The sequence below is a fragment of the Branchiostoma floridae genome, chromosome 8 (genome assembly GCF_000003815.2).
Source record: "Branchiostoma floridae strain S238N-H82 chromosome 8, Bfl_VNyyK, whole genome shotgun sequence".
NCBI classification, from domain to species: domain Eukaryota; kingdom Metazoa; phylum Chordata; class Leptocardii; order Amphioxiformes; family Branchiostomatidae; genus Branchiostoma; species Branchiostoma floridae.
The window spans coordinates 7,236,177-7,254,106 of record NC_049986.1 but is presented as its reverse complement, the minus strand read 5'-3'; the positions used below and the strand labels follow the sequence as shown (position 1 = coordinate 7,254,106).

Below are 17,930 nucleotides of genomic sequence, written 5' to 3'. Positions count from 1 at the left end.
GCAAGCACATCAAACTCGGCGAAGAGAGAGCAGCTCAAACTAGTCAAGAACATTAAATCCTTGATAGTAGATCCTTGGATCACCCAACGTCCTTGGATCGACTAGGTCAAGCCCAAGGCTTCACTTGGTAAGAAAACCCAAGACAAGCCAGAAGAAACTAATCAGCGGAAACAAAGCGATGTGATGTGATGGTCCATGGCAAATGGCCCCAGGACCAAACCTGGGCGAGCCCACAGGCTCCCCTGTAGGGAAAGCAAGATCTCCAAAAGAAACCAACAATCAAAACAATTCCAGAACAACATCACTGTGCGATCAACTACTCAACAACATATGACCTACGTTCCACAGACATTGTACACATCTTCACGCCTCGGAAAACCCTCATTGGCATGAATGACGCACCACAACATCCTCCCGTAAAGCCACAGGTGCAAGACCAGAGTCTTAGTCAAGAACGACCGAGAGATGATCACAGTAAGCACAAGCCTTTGCGCAGAGCTGACACCTTTTCCCAAAAAAGGCTGCCATACCAAAACAAGCATGGAATGACACTTGTCACAATGACGTCCTACGTCAACGCGATCAACGTGCCATCTCTGTCAAGTTTCATGGCTTAGTTAGACAATGGTACATTCCAGGCGAGTATTAAAAGGCTCTTCTAGACGCATGTTACTGTATGTGGTCCAGCGTAATAAATCTACGCTTTAACTCACCATGTTTATATAAATATATATCACAAATTGCATCAGAAGGAACTTAGTTTGTAATAAAAAATAATGCATATTCATTGTGGGTCAAAAAGTTTTACAAAACCTGTTTAATGTGCCAATAATTCATCTGACATAAATTATGATAATGAGGGGGGAGGGGGGCGACATGTGGAACTCGGGATTTTTAAGCGTAGAATCTAGTCTAACTTACCAAAATAACATAAAATACGCGGCAAGGCACAGCTTTTTTAAAAAGATTTCTTGTTTGGCTCGGATCTCTTTTACCCACTCGGAGTAATACATCAATGAGACCGTTACCACGAGGCCAGCCACCCGACCAGCCCAGGGACCCTACAAAGGGTCCAACCCGGAGAATCTCCGGATCCCAAATGCAGGGAGCCAACAGGAGAGCAGGGCGAGCCACCAACGAACGGAAATCAATGAAACGGGTTTCGCCGATTAGAAAATGAACATACTATATCGTCAGCGCATACAGGGCCAAGAAACTAACATGAGCGATGTCGAGTAGAGTCTATAGTCATTTGTAGTTTCTACAATCAAAGGTTCAGAGACAGTTAGCCTTGATTACACGAAGAGAGGATTTTAAAACGCCATTGGGAGTCGGACACTTCACATTCCTCCGTAGCGAAATTGACCATGGTTTTGAGTTCGCCAATTCACAAGTTACAATCAGGGCAGGTTCAGGTCCGACCCTGGACCTGGACCAGAATTTTCTGTATTGGAAATTAGCTTAGGATCCGCCATGTTACAGCCCAGAGGTTGACCTAAGAACTACACAAAGTTAACGTTCTACCAGGCAGCAGATAAAAACAGCACAGAGGGCCACTCAAGAACTGCCAAGCAATTGCCAACAGAGCCTCCCAGAAACCATCAAAACGAGCGCTAGCCGTCCAGGACCCACACAGAAATCCATGAAAGCCTCGGAATCGGCCAAGCTAAGATCCACCAATAATTATAGATTGCCCATGGATTCAACCCACATGGATGGAATCACGTGGAGAGTCGCCCAGGAACAACCCGAGAGCCTCTCAAGCCAGGGAGCTACATAGCAACCACGCCGCCATGCCAAGATATCGGGCAAGAGACCGCCCCAGAATCGCTCAACATCTGCCCAGGAATTGGCCAGAAATCACCCAGGAATGGTCAAGGGAGCCGCTTAGGAATCGACCGAGAGCAGCCCGGGAATGGACCAGGATGCCACCCATCGATCGGCCAAGGAGCTACCGAGGAGTCGGTCGATCAGGGAATTACTCGCACCTTCTCACGGAGACACCTGGTTAACTACCCAGGGAGCTCCCCGTTAAAAGGGATCCAAAGACGAAATAGTACTACGCTGACATGACCGATAAGTGAGTGTCGTTCGTCGCTGACCGGATACAAAACGTACGTGTCCACCGGCCGGCTCTTCGTTTTCTTCAGGGCATCCGCCAGCGATCCGGCATCCAATGAAGTTCCGTGTCTAAAACTTGAGATATTTTTTCTTGGAAAAAAATGGGTAGAAATCTTGGCAGTTTTGAGGTCAATGTGACTGGGGAGGGTTTCTACTTTCTGATTATGGCCGAAAATCTGAGTTTTTGTGGTTATCATGGGATATAAAGTTGGATATAAAGTTGGGACTATTTCCTGGTTGTGCCAGGGCCCCTTCCCTTGGTGGTTATACGTTTGCGGGGGTGGAAGGGTTTTGTGGTATTTTTTTGCAAGTTATGCCGTACAATTTTTAATGACAGTGGTGTTTTATCTCAGCTGAGATGATGGGCTTTCATATGAGGGTAAGTCTGTATGCCAGTAACGTCATAAAGGTGAGTTATTGCCACTGTCTTTCTGTGCCTTTTTGTGTACATTTCAATGGGACAGGCATTGGCTTGCGGATCCCCTTCACTCATGGCTTCAGCGTAGGTCATTTTGATTTGATTATACGGATGACATCCCCTGGTATCCCCCAAACTGCTGGGAGCACGCAAATAAAACAAGTTTGGCCCCACAAAAAAGTTACCTTCAGTATGAAACCACGTTACAGCACAGGACTGAACACACACGTAATATGGTATATCAATAATTAGGTGTAGGGACCGGTACAGTACAAATCCGTTTTTCTTCTTCTTGGACCAGTCCGAAAAACACTTAGAAAATCAATTAAACGGGTTTTGCCGATTAGGAAATCAACACACTATATCGTCAGGCGTTATGGCGCTTACCGGGCCAAGAAAATAACATGAGCGAAGTCGAGTAGAGTCTATAGTCATTTGTAGCAAGTTTCTACAGTCAAAGGTGCAGAGACAGTTAGCCTTGATTAAATGGAGATGAGATTTTAAAACGCCATTGGGAGTCGGATAATCCACCAAGTAGATTCATTTGTAGCGAAATTGACCATTGTTTTGAGTATCGCCAATTCAAAAGTTACAATCAGGGCAGGCCGGACCTAGACCTGTACCTGTACCTAAATTTTCTGTAATGGTACATACAACTACGAACAATAGCTTTTTTATTTTTGTTCTTTCACATCTTATTCTTTGACTTTATATTTACTTTGGCATTCTATGACATTAGTTATCTGTTTTCCGATACTTTTTTCCAATCTACGGAATATTTGGGCTCATTCAACAGCTGCTTTGTACACTTTACTGTATGGTCGAGAATTTTTCTTGTTTCGTAAACCTCCCCCCTTTATGTAAAGTCAGCTCAAATGCAACGGAATGACATCGGAAAGATTGTATCTATTATATGTAGGTTTCACACATAAGGGGGTATGCCCTGAAATGCTAAAGGCAGAAGATCAAATAACCCCCAAAATTCTCAGAGACATCTTCCAAGAAATATGGAACAGTGAAACCATACCTGACGAGTGGAAAACTGGTTCGATTGTTAAAATACCCAAGAAAGGAAGTCTACAAAACTGTAACAACTGGAGGGGTATTACTCTGTTATCACTTACCTGCAAAGTGTTCAGTCGCATCATCCTCCGACGCATCTCAGCAGCTATAGATGCCATTCTGAGGACCGAACAAGCTGGCTTTAGAAAAGGCCGCTCTTGTACAGACCATATTTTTGTGCTAAGACAGATATTAGAACAGACTCAGGAATGGAACAGCTCCCTTTATGTGGTTTTTATCGATTTCGAAAAAGCCTTCGACAGCCTGCATCGTGACTCACTCTGGAAAATCCTCAGACATTATGGCATTCCAACGAAAATTGTAAACATTATCAAATCCCTGTATGAAAACTTCTCCTGCAGAGTCATACATAACAATGCCCTCACTGACTCTTTCCATGTAAACACCGGGGTAAAACAAGGATGCATATTGTCCCCACAACTCTTTTCCCTTGCAATTGACTGGTTGATGAAAAACACCACACAAGACAAAAGAAGGGGCATACAATTGCAATGGACAATTAACAACATCCTAGAAGACCTCGACTATGCAGATGGTTTGGGTCTCCTGCCAAATAGACATGTCGATGTTCGAGCAAAAACAGAAAATCTGAGCCGGATATCTAATACTATCGGTCTGAAAGTAAACGAGGGAAAGACTGAAGTAATGATAAACACAACAAACAACGACCCCATTTTGATCAATGGAAAACCCCTGGAAGAAGTCAAGGAATTCACTTATTTGGTCAGTAAAGAAACTGATGACGGTGACTGCACCAAAGAAGTGAATACGAGAATAAGCAAAGCTAACCAAGCTTTTGCAATCCTCAGGCCTGTATGGAGAAGTACCAGCATAAATATCAGCACAAAACTAAAGATCTACAAGAGCAACGTGCTTAGTGTACTCCTGTACGGAGCAGAGTGCTGGAAGGAGACGGCACACATCAAACACAAGCTCAATGTTTTTCAAAACAAGTGTTTACGCAGAATCCTGAGGATCTTCTTGCCTAACACCATATCAAATAAAACACTACACGCCAAAACAGAACAGGATTGTATCTGTTATATGTAGGTTTGACACATAAGGACCTTTCACACATAAGGACCTTGGGTCTTTTGTGGGTTGTGTTTTGAGGATTGTGTTATGCATACGTTGCCATGGCAAGCTATGAGCAATGTTATGACTACGATTTATTTTTTCCTCCTGTTCGTTCTTATTTATCGGTCTGGGACGATCAATGTAATCGGCTTATTATATATGGTTGTTAACTGATGTGAGGCAACTTACAGATGTGGTTGAATGGCTGACTGTCTTATTATCATCACTTATGATTACAAAAACTAAACGCACTGGTACGTCACGGAGAATGTGGCCTACGGCCTACTATTTTCACACGACCATAGTTTCTGTTTAACCTCAAGATGTCGAATAAACGTCAGGGTCAGAATATCATGAACTATTAGGGGGCAGTATTCAGCTACTATAGGAGAAAAAGAACTCATCTTTCATTTGGACGTGAAGATATGATCTTCTTGTACGTATCCGGGTCCCAGAATAACTGTCATATCAGACATATCGATTTCACATTATGTTTCTGCAATGATCCGAGCAAGAGACATGACGATTGTATTAAGATTTTCATACTTGAGTTGACCTCGGCGGAGCTGGATGGAGCATTGGTCAGACATAGGGCATAATGCATGGGGACTCCACCCCATTTTATACACAAACCTGTGGGCTCACAGAATCAATGCTATCATAACTTCATGCAAATACATAAACAAGAGTTCAAAGACCTCTCATGGCGTGCATTTCAGGTATGCCTTGTAAAGCTGTATGGTTGTTTTCATTTGGAATCGTTCTTCTGACACGCTGATTTTGCTATTTTCATATTTAGTGGTAAACAATGGAGTTTAGTACTGTTTTGGTCGAACAGATGGCTGAGCGGTGCGATAATTCTTTACTACCTGTTGGCTTCTATGGGGTTGTCGTGATACAACAGCTGGCTATCCTGTTATGGTTTATACGACAGCAACTGGTTCTTGCATGTGTGTTTGGATGCTATTTTGAACATGATTTTTATCTCTATGTACTAAGTTCTTGCACGCTTATTTCGGTGTCATGTATCCATTTTGAAGCTGTGATTTTTTTTCACCATTTGGTACCGTTAAAAGGCGTTATCTTGTGACGCTAATTTTGTTGTTGATGCGTACAGGATTGTGTTTTACATTTGGTAAATTGGTAGTAATAGGTACGTTATCTTTTAAGTAGGTTTTTGGTGTAAGTCAATGTGATGTGTTCTGTACGCGATTTAAACACTAAGTTATGATAGCGGTGGTAACATGCTAGGTAGAGACTAAGTTTCAGAATTCATATACATACACCTGAGACACATTGATGTATGATGTTTACTGATTTTGCATAATATATATAGCAGTGCTCATTATCAATGTCGGCATGTATTTATATCTTTGAAGCTGCAAGGAAATATATAGATGTACAAACGAAGTATAGCACACCAGGTCCCCAAAGGCACAAGTGGCTATTAATATAGATACAAAGTTAATCATCATATTCAAATTGGCCAGGATCGGCACACAGTTACAGATACCCTAACCAGTTACTATACGACGTCATCTGTTCAGATAAGGGATTACCAAGCACATCCACATAATAGATATGTAATAAAACCGAGTACATACTAACAAAACATCAGTGTAACGCATGCGCAATGCGGACCACGTAACATCTAACAGCACAAAAGAAATATAACACAGCATGTCCCTAAATGCACAAGTACATAAATACAATCTATTATCAGTTTCAAAATTGTCCGGGTTCCCCCAGGATGCTCTACGATGTCAACTGTTTCAGAAATAAAAGACATTTGTTCGAGGCTATCGGTTCCCCCGAACAGTTGTCCTACGATGTCAACTGTTCCAAAAAGACATCTGTTCATGGCCATCACTCACTACCTGCTTGGAGATAAGCTGATTAACAAAGAATGAAACCACGCTGCCTGTTCCAATATATCGCAGATATAGGGGTGGTTTCTGTCTGGTATTATTACATCAATTATAACGACAGATACGGGGCCCAAAATCTAATCACTTCCAGCTTTCATCATATCCCACCAACACATCAAGTATGAAACCAATCCATCCAGCTGTTCTTGAGTTATCTTGTACACAGACAGACAAACATAACAGAAAATATAACCTCCATGACATTTCATGGAGGTAATTACTCGGTATGTTACCTACGGTCACTTGTTTGTCTTCACTTTTTGGCGAGCCCAATGGTATAGCATTGTGTGCAGGTAGCATGGCAAAAGACAAATAACTGGGATGGTCTTGGCCTTTTCCAATCCTTTGTAGATCAGAGTAATGTCTTTCAAAGACACTAAGTACCTTAAATTTGTTTTCCATATTTTTAGTGTCCTCGCAGACATGTCCTGACGGATGGCTGGGATACCAGCAGTCCTGCTATCTGATAGTGGACACTCCAAAAACATGGCAAGACGCGAGGGACGAGTGTCGTCTTCTACAGGCAGATCTGGCTAGCCTGACTACTACAGACGAACAGGTGCGGTGACATTTTACGGAAAAAACTCATTCCTGACAAAACTCATACCTTATCTGTAAAAATCCATCATCCGCCCCTATTGCTCTCATATTTAGACAGGTGCCCCTGACGACTGTCTTTAACTCAAACCAGTACCTTTCTCTCACAGGCGAAGCGTTTTTCCTTTTCTAACGGTACTTCGATGGTAATCGATATCACACGACTTGTCCCTCCACTAGGTGTCCCTATAAGTCACATAGTAACACTGGTCAATTATCAGTCTCAAGTATCAAGTCTTTTTACAGCAACAGTTTCTTTCTCCTGACTGCCAAACTATGGAAATGTCTCCACGAAAACTGTTTCCCTCTAGCTCTGGTGTACAATCATTTGGCCTTCAAACCTGGTGTTCACCACAACCTCTTTAAACAGGATCCGTGGCGTGACAGGATTCAAAACCAGGTTGAAAAGTTACTCAGATGCAAATGAGCATTGAGCCTCGCGTATGGACGTCCCTAGTTCTCGGCCAATACTTCATAAGAGCTACACCTCAAGCACGTATGATTCTTTGAAAAGTGTGTGTGGATCAAACCATTCCGGTTCAAATGGAGTAGAGAATGTTTTGATCAGCCTTCGTAACCCCTTCATCTGTTGGTTAGTTAGAACTCGCTCTCAGTGAGCGGTTGAGTTTGTCCTATGATGTTTGTAATCTAGGGATGATAGATGCTGGTACAGTCATATGTTATGCCTAGGTTACACATAGCCGACTTTGGCTCCCGAACACCAGCCGACTCTTAGCCGACCCAAGTCGGCAGAAGTTCGGGAGCAGTCTGACCAGTTTAGGCCACGCCTATTTTTTTAGCGCCGAACATGTCCCGAACATCTCCCGACCACAAATGACTTACTCTCAACTGTGTCCTGAATGCTGTCCAACCTATTCCCTACCATGCCGACCTTTAGCCGCAGACTACCGAATCACTCATGACTGATTCCCACCCGATTGCCGACCCTCTCTCGACTTGAAATAGACATAATCAGCGATTTTCAAAAGAGTGCTCATTTTCGTTTTTAATCAAGATTATCCTTTCCTCTATTTTGTAAACATCACCAAGAGATCAAATTTGGATCACAGATAGCACCAATACGGTATTTATGGTTCTTTTTGTTTTTGGCTGGATGTCGGTCGTGTATTGTGAAGTTCGGGAGTGATTCGTCTACGTCCTGGCAATAATCTTTTGGCTTGGGAATGAGTTAGCAGAGATTTTTCTACGGTCTTGGGGTGAATCATTGGTTAGTTGGAAACAAGCTGGGAGTAAGTCAGCAGTGTTTATGGCGTGTTTAAGATTTAATTTGACTGCTGACTTACTCCCGAACACCAACCGAACACTAGCCGACCGTGCCGAACACCAGCCGACCACCAACCGACCCATTTCAGAGTTGCCGTTCAGAGCCGAATGTTTTGAACATTTCAAAACATTCGGATGGAGCAGCCGAACACCAGCCGACTGAGCAGAACGCCAGCCGAACGCCAGCCGACTGAGCCGAACGCCAGCCGACTACAGCCGACTAGCTCCCGAATTACTCCTAAACCATAGTCGGGAGAGAGTCGGGAGCCAAATTCGGCTATGTGTAACCTAGGCATTATCCGTAAACTTTTGCCGAAAAGATTATTTTTGGCGAAGCTTCTGAGGTTAGCCTTATAGTACGGTACACGTCTGATTGGCAAGAACTGTAGGAATGCATCGGTTATTTCTGTAATTCCCATGTACGTTTATATGGACATAACTGTAGAGGCTGTGGATTGATCATTCTGATGTTTGTTACGTAGGTAAGGGTCAGAAAACGAAGATCAACAAAGGTCCTCCTAGCGGCTTTCCAGGGCTCTGCTAACTTCCTATTGTGATCTCTCCTACTAGCATAATGCTATGGTCCGTTCGTAACCTTTGAGTGGTAGATTGCTCAGGCGTGCTTCCATTGACAGCTTTGAAACAGAATAAGTCATGATCATGAAGGGAAGAACTTTTAATTTTCCCAGAAATAGAAAATCATAAAAAGTTCTATCTTAAAATAGAAGCGAAATGTTAGTCATGCAATTTGGGACTCGATTTGTATAAACGTGTTCTAAAAACGTTTCATCAAAGGTACATAGATCTTTGGTTCATGAAGAAGTGGCATAGGATTGGGTCTAAGAAGTCAAAAACCTTCATGAAAAAATGTAAGGTATTTTTTGGTGCCTCTGTTGACATCATTAGATGCTAGTTTTGCATATCTGTATCTGATTTGCGTAATCTATGAAGGTATTTTATATACATGCCGCGTTCCTTGATAAGACTTTCATACATGTGACTCATGACCTCTGTTTCACATTTTAGACATGGATGGCGACGCAGATAAGCGGCACGTACTGGTTTGGTCTGTCCGACATCGTGACTGAGAACGGCTGGCAGTGGGCGGACGGTACGGTCTATGACCCTTCAGTCACGTGAGTAGGCGTCAGCATGGTACATCGACAGTGAACTAGAGATACGTATGTGCGATTACACATACATACAGGTTCGCTTTTAAGTGTAATTTATGTCAGGTGAAATTTTAGCTAGGTGATGTCAAAGGCAGGTGTGAACATATGCTTTAGTAAGAGATCAAGGGATATATGAGGCAAGTTAGAAATGGTCTGTCCCAACATGAACACTCCATCCTGTAGGAAGAAATGGACTGTCCCCACCTGAACAGTCCCTCCTATAGCATGAATTGGACAGTCCCCACCGTAGCAGCCCTACTGTAGTAGTAAATGGACTAGCCCCACCTGAACAAACCATCCTTCAGTAAGTTATTCACCAGTGTATTCATTAGCCTGACTAAAATCGCGCCCCTAGCGGCCGGCCCTACAATTTCCGCCATGGAAGGGGTCATTAAGCCCAGCCAGCGAGAGCTTGTGTAAACACAGGCTAGTGTATTCATCTGGTGTATTATTATTTGCAGCCAGTAGTACCCAATATTGAGTAATGGGACTGATTTTCGTGCTAAAGGCACCTCCTCGAACAAGTTATGCACTGATGTTACAAACGTTACCCTGTTGAACCACGCACATCCTAATTGGAACCCAGGCTTGGGTCTGTTATTCCTCGTAGCGTGGCTCTTTGAAATGCTTAAGAACACCGGTCTTAAGATAACTACTGGAAATGAAAGTATTGGTACTATGGAGATGACAGTGTCCAAAAAGTTCAGACAGAACTGCTTTTTATGCCAAGGAGCAAGCATTTTATTCTTAAATTTCAGCCTCTCATGGCACTGTAGCCTGGTTTGATTGGGGGCGTGGCACTTTGATATAATTAAGGATGTCAGTCTTAAGGTACATACTGGAAATGACATTATGCGTACTGTGAAGATGACAGAGTACAAAAAGTCCAGTCAGAACTGTTTTTTAAGCTAAGGAGCAAGCATTTTAATGTCAGCCTCTCGTGGCACTGTAGACTGTGCATTTCTTAATTAGGGGCGTGGCTCTTTGATATAATTAAGGATGTCAGTCTTACGATAACTACTGGAAATGACACTATTGGTACTGTGAAGATGACAGAATATAAAAAGTCTTTGAGATAATTATAAGCACACTGGTCTTATGAAAAATGATAGTATGGGTACTGTGGAGATGACAGAGTCCAAAAAGTCTAGTCAGAACTGTTTTTTTTTATGCTAAGGAGCAAGCATTTAAATTTCAGCCTCTCGCTGTTGCCTTATTTGATTAGGGGCGTGGCTCTTTAATATAATCAAGGATGGCAGTCTTACGATAACTACTGGAAATGATATTGTGGGTACTGTGAAGATGACAGAGTACAAAAAGTCTAGTCAGAACTGTTTTTTATGCTAAGGAGGAAGCATTTTAAATTTCAGCCCCACATTGTACTGTAGCCTGTACGTTACTTGATTGGGGGCGTGGTTCTTTGAGATAATTTAGCACGCTGGTCTTGAGATAACAACTGAAAATAAATAGTAAGGGCATTGTTGAGATAACAGAGTACAAAAATTCCAGTCAGAACTAGTACTGCTTTTTTTAAAATAATTTATTTAACAGGCTTTATTCCACAAAATACAACAACACATACAAATCACAACAGTGCAATAGAAACCTTAATTACAGGCATGACAGGAAAATTCTGTGCTATTTCTTCACAACGCAATTTTGACATTACATTTAAAACAATTGTATATCAACTTACATATTGTATACCAGAAAAATTTCAAGCCCTTACACTTAAAAAACAGGTGTTCATAGTCTTCAATACAATCACATTTAACACAAGCATTTGGCATATTTTTCCATGTCTTCAAAAACTTTCCACAGGGCAGGATCTCATGCATAATTTTATAATTGATATGTGCTAGCCGTTTCCCTATTGCATGGTTTGTTTGGTTATACCATACATTTTTCTAAAGTGGTTTACACTCAAATAATGTTTCCCATCTCCTTTGTACATAAGGTGATATAAACTTCTGTTGAATCAAGTTTTCATACAAATCAGATGTTTTAACATGATCTAAGACTATGGTTTTCTTTACATAAGGAATATACAGAGCAGATAATGTACTGGTGTACTTGGCTTCTGGGAGTCTTTATTCACCCTCTGCCATGCAAAAATGATTTGTTTGTAAAAAGTGGGTAACTTGCCAAGGTATTTTTCATCAGTATAATTCATTTTGAATACTAGGTCTATACTTCCCATGATTGGTAAAGGGTAGTGGGATGGAACACATCTCCATGAACCTTCTCCATTACATATTCTTTTGACTCAAGAGGACAGTAGGGCATCATTTACACTCTAAATGTCAGCATTTTTACTTCACCCTGGGCGTAATTACCAATTAGCGTTATTAGCTTGATTCTGTCTCCCTTACCACTCCACACAAAATTTTAAAAGGCAGCATTTAGCTCCTTTAACACTGTTCTTGGTGTTGGAAGAATGTTCATTACATATGTTACTTTTGCAGCTGCCAATGCCTTAACAATAGTTATTTTCCCAAAGAAAGTAAGATTCCTTTGGCGCCATGTATTGAGAACTGTTTTAACTTATTTTACCTTGTCATCCCAGTTTAATTTCATTAATTGTTCCTTGCTATGACCAAAATGTACACCAAGTGACTTAATGACTTGGTCATTGGATACCTGCTATTTCATTTTTTCTGTGTTTCCACATACCTAGCCACAGTCCTTTTGTTTTAGCTTTGTTTAAGTTGGGTTCAATCACATTAGAGAATGAGCTAAGGCACTCAAGTGTTTCATACAGTGAGTCTTCAGTGGACAAGAAAACAGTGGTATCGTCTGCCACCTGGCACATCTTAATTTCTGCTTCGTCTACTGTAACACCTCTGATAATTTGGTTATTTTGTATGCTATAGAATAGGACCTCTGCTACAAAAAGAAACAGTAGCGCACTTAATGGGCATCCTTGCCTTATACCCCGCTGCAGTTGTATACTAGCGGCTTTCCGGCTTTCCACTGACTGAGGCCAGACAGTTAGAATACATGATCTTTACCCAGTTTACAAAATTTGGGCAAAAGTTCAATTTCTCTAATACATTAAACATAAAGTTGTGCTCCACTCAATCAAAAGCCTTCTAAAAAATCTATGAATAGTACAATACCTGTCCAATTTTTGGAGTCACAGAAGTCGATTATATCTTGAATTAATCTGACATTTTATCCTATGAAACATCCTTTTATATAAGCACACTGGTCCTTATCTATTAGATGTTCCAGGAGAGGTTTAATTCTATTTCCCATGACAAAAGCAAGTATCTTATAATCGGTATTTAAGAGACTTATAGGTCTCCACTTGCTAAGTGATTCAATGTCACCATTTTTATCAATCTTAGTAGGGCCTTTCTGAAGGAGGGTGGTAGTTTTCCTTCACTGAGTGCATTGCAATTAACAGAGTGCACTAAAACTGAGACCAATTGAAGGCCAGAACAGTTTGTAAAAATCAAGTGGAAGCCCATCAGGGCCAAGTCCAGTCAGAACTGCATTTTTGTACTAAGGAGTAAGCATTTTAAACTTCAGCATCTCATGGCATTGTAGCCCTATTTGATAGAAGGCGTGACTCACATGTGCTGGGCCAGCCCCGACTTGAAGATGTTCAGTGTTCGTGATGTAACTAGCTATAGATGTGGTAGTAAACTGTTCCACTCAGGGATTGTTCTTGGAAAATAACTTGATCTGTAAATGTCTGTTTTGCATGCAAATGTAATGAATCTTAGTTTATTTATGGCCTATAGTGGAGATTTTGCTCATACCAAACAGGTATGGCTACTAGACTATTGATGGCCTTGTAGAGAATTGTTAAGCGTGCCCGCTTTCTTCTGTCACTGAGGGTGGGCCATCCCAAATTGTCCTTGAGTTGGGATACACTAGTAGTGTATCTATTGTCATTGGCCACAAACCTAGCCGCCCTTTTCTGCACTGCTTCAATCTTCAAACTTGATTGGGGTATTGTTGAGATAACAGAGTGCAAAAACTCCAGTCAGAACTGATTTTTTTTGCTGAGGAGCAAGCATTTCAAATTTCAGCCTCTCATGGAACTGTAGCCTTATTTGATTGTGGGGCGTGGCTCTTTGAGATAATTCAGCACATTGGTCTTGAGATATCTACTTAAAATGATAGTATCTGTACTGTGAAGATCACAGCGTAGAAAATGTCTAGTCAGAACTTTTTTTATGCTAAGGAGCAAGTATTCTAAATTTCAGCCCCACATTGCACTGTAGCCTGTACGTTACTTGATTGGGGGCGTGGTTCTTTCAGGTAACTAAGGACACTGGTCTTGAGATAATTACTGAAAATAATAGTATGGGTATTGGTGAGATAACATAGTACAAAAAGTCCAGTCATTATTGCTTTTTTGTTATGCTAAGGAGCAAGCATGTTAAATTTCAGCCTCTCATGGCACTGTAGCCTTATTTGATTGTGGGGTGTGGCTCTTTGAGATATTTAAGCAAACTGGTCTTGAGATAACAACTGAAAAGAATAGTAGTGGTAATGTTGAGATGACAGAGTCCAAAAAGTCCAGGCAGAACTGCTTTTTGAAGCTAAGGAGCAAGCATTCTAAATTAGAGCTCACGTGGCACTGTACATAGCCTGTACGTTACTTGTTGGGGGCTTGGCTCCTTGGCACTGTAGCCTTATTTGATTGTGGGCGTGGCTCTTTGAGATAGTTAAGGGCCTCAGTCTTAAGATACTGACGCCAATGATATTATGGATACTGTAGAGGTGAGTCTGAAAACTGTGTGTGTAGAACCTTCAGTTTTGGGTTGACTTGTACCACAGCTTTAGGTCACACACTTTATTTTGTTCATTTGCATGAAATAGAGTTTTTTAGACTTTGTTTTTATAGTCCCAAACTAGCATATGGTTATAATCACAGAGAGTGGAAGCGTATTATTGCCTGAGGGGAAGTAGCCATGTGCGAAAGACCAAATGAAAGCTGTACTATAAAATCACCCAATGATATTAGCTAACGTAAACTACCCAACCACCATTCAGTGAAGGCAGGCTGATACAGTTGAGCAAGTACTGGAGTTACTCTTCAGAACAGTTTTGAAATATACACAAGACAGCAGTCTTGATCGGATAAGGAATTGAAATATACAGCTATACACAATTCAGCGTACGGGGGCAGGCGCAAGGCAGCTTACGGGGATTATTAAGCATAGATGACCATGGTCTGACTGGTCAGGATTTTTCGAAACCTGGAATGTCAGTCAATTTCTCTTCCTTCCAAACAATTGTTATCGTCTTAATTGTTAAGTCCCTAGCCAACATGAACGACCTGGACCTGTCTAACTATGTATTCTTTTCTGCTAGACCAGCAAGAAGTAATCGGTCGTTCATGCTGATGTCATGTCGCTGTAAAACATCTACATTTGCTATGTCATACGTATCATGGAACAAGTTTGATGTCACCGTTCGCAACATAGGAGCTGTGTCGTCACACCAGTCATCTTTCAAACAGCTACTTGTGAAATACACTGTTGATAGATTCAGAAGTCACTTTGTATCCGATAACCTCTGTACCTGGTCTACTGCATGTAAGTGCGCCTCCTGCCAGGATTTAAGGGCTCAGTAGTCTAACCGATTGATTATGTCATTTTTTATTAATCTTTGTCTGCTGTATCTATTGTATTTTTATGTCGGGATGAGGGCCAGCAAAGGTGTCACCACCTGTTTCCCCGCCCCTTCCACTTGAGCGGTGAATTTTAATAAACAAATTGTTCCTACGCCAGGCTACGGCCAAACGACTGAGATTGCCTAAAAAGTCTAATCTATTTATTTATTTCACCAAAGCAAAATTACATGCGCAGGAAGTGCCTTCCAGGCTTCCTGAATTGGGTAAATTTGTTACAGTCGCCAAATTACAAACAATCAAACATACAATACAAATCATCATACAGACGTTCAACAAGTAACAGGAAAAAACAGCAGGAGGGCCAGCAAGCCTAACCTACAATGTGTCATTATACAGTCTGACTGCTGCATGCACGAACGACCTTCTTAGCCGTTCTGTTTTGGCCTTTGGCACAGTATACGAGTTCTGGTTCCTCAGCTGCCTGCCTGAGGCTGTGGCTCGTTGCGGAGGCACTAGATCGTGAAGCGGGTGGTCCGGCTTTATGATGTTGGCAGGATGTGAGGAATCAATTTAGCAACTGAAATCCTGACAGAAGATATTCTATAGTCCTGTGCCCTTGGTCCTGAAAATGGATTTTTTTGATGTCAGAGTATCTGTTTGTTCTGCGTCACAGGAACTGGGGCCCAAATGAGCCGAACAACGCCCAGAACGAAGAGGACTGTGCCGAGATTTTCTCTAATGGACTGTGGAATGACCAGTCTTGCTCAGACACGCGGGGTTACATCTGTGAGAAACCCACTGGTAAGCAAATCATCCGCCTCCCTTCCTTATGTGAGACAATTTCAATCAATATCTTTGAAGAGATTCATCAGTCACGTATGTACACAGTTAAGAGAATTTTCATCAATCAGTGACTACATTTTGAAAGGTAAACTCACTCCAAGTTATCGATGGCTATCAGTCCCCCTTGATCACGGAGTGACCCAGTTCTCGCGAGAGTTGCGGGAACTTGGTCGAGACTTGCGTGGATCAATATCTTATGCTTATCACAGTATTGTGCAAAGTATTTAAAAAAACTGGGCAAAATATATATTGTTATTATTAAAGAGTCTAACTTTTCAAAAAAAGCTTTCACCATCTTGGCGCTGGTGTGGTGCGATCATGGCAAGTACGTTGGACGCAAAAGAATTATGAAAATCAAAGTCGTCAGAAATGATAAACAAATTCTATACACAGAGCATGGGGTTCATCCGTTGTTCCTGGACCGAATGACCTAAAATTTTGATAGTATATCATTTTGTGTTATCTTTGCGCGATTATCATAATTTCCAAACCAAACTAGTTCTGTAACGTTAAACGAGAAAGACATGTGAAACGACGGGAAAAAAAACGACTAAAAGATGTACAAAACAAGCCAAAGTCTGACCTCTATCTGAAGAGTAATTATAATGGTCCAGTAAATCTTAGTGGATCATATTTATGTTAATCACGCCTTCTTTGATTGTTTTTAGGATGTTTTTTTAAATCTACAGGAGTCACTAATTTTGACGAAATGACAAAAGGAACCTTCCTTATGTTCTAACAGGTTGTGAGACTCTCAGCACGGACACCCAGTACCGGTACCGCTGGAACCTGCCGCGGCTGACAGGAGACCGGTTTGAGTTTGAAGTGCAGGCGACCAATGACGTCCATGTGGCTTTGTCATCCCAGAGGCATGACCTGGCAAACATGTATGAAATCGTCATCGGTGGTTGGGGTAACACACAGTCTGTCATACGCCGCAGCAAGCAAGGCAGGAACCATGCGAGGGCCTCGACAAGTGGTCAGTTTTGTGAGAGTTGTTGTTTTTGGTCTTATTGCTTGTTGTGTTGGTGTGTGTGTGTGTGTGTGTGTGTGTGTGTGCAAGTTTCTTCCCACTGTCACAGTTCCAAGTTTGTTTCAACCCTGAGTTGTAAATGAGACTGCTAGGATACGAAGGTTGAGCTGGCCTGCGTCTAAATTTTGTTGGCAAGCTGGCGGAAAATGCACGCTGGCACATGGCCAAAAGTCAGGAACCCGAGGATAATATGTGCCTATTAATGAGCGGAGCATGTAATGTGTGAAATGGGCACGACTGTTATATCTTATCAAGATATCTGCAAACACTTGAAATATTCCGAAAATGATTTCATCAGGTTTGTAGATCATAGGACATAAGAGTTTTCTTATACACAACCAATTTTTCTCACCTGCTGACGTTTCGATGTCTGTTAGACATCTTCCTCAGAGCTTCTTACTGGAGTTCTTCTTCTCGCCGCTATACGTAGCCGATGTAGGTGGCGCTTTTGCGGCGAAAACACTATACCAAACGTGGCTGAGCTTGTACCCCCCTTCACCCCTTAAAGTATTGCATGGAGGTATGGGATCTCCAATTTCTTATATCATTTTTGCCTTTGCCTACAGGAATCAACTCTAACACTCAGTACAGAACGTTCTGGATCACCTGGTCCCCAGACGGAACCATTGCTGTCGGGAGGGGTGGTGAAACTCAGCCGTTCATGCAGTGGACAGACCCCAACCCCCTGCCCATCACCTTTGCCGGATATTCCACTGGGTGGGGGAGTACAGGACTTTGGAGGTTTTGTCAAAATGCAGGTATGTTTGAACGCTAATTAATA

The 17,930-nt window shown here is 41.9% G+C and overlaps 1 protein-coding gene across 1 annotated transcript in view; it reads left to right on the top strand.

Moving 5' to 3' along the window:
* Positions 1 to 17,930, top strand: part of LOC118420950 — a 32,172-nt gene that overhangs the window by 8,782 nt on the left and 5,460 nt on the right. The window contains exons 3-7 of the mRNA XM_035828047.1: positions 7,038 to 7,186; positions 9,535 to 9,644; positions 15,947 to 16,074; positions 16,859 to 17,095; positions 17,716 to 17,907. Coding sequence (XP_035683940.1) covers positions 7,038 to 7,186; positions 9,535 to 9,644; positions 15,947 to 16,074; positions 16,859 to 17,095; positions 17,716 to 17,907 — 816 coding nt within the window. The remainder of the gene's footprint in view (positions 1 to 7,037; positions 7,187 to 9,534; positions 9,645 to 15,946; positions 16,075 to 16,858; positions 17,096 to 17,715; positions 17,908 to 17,930) is intronic.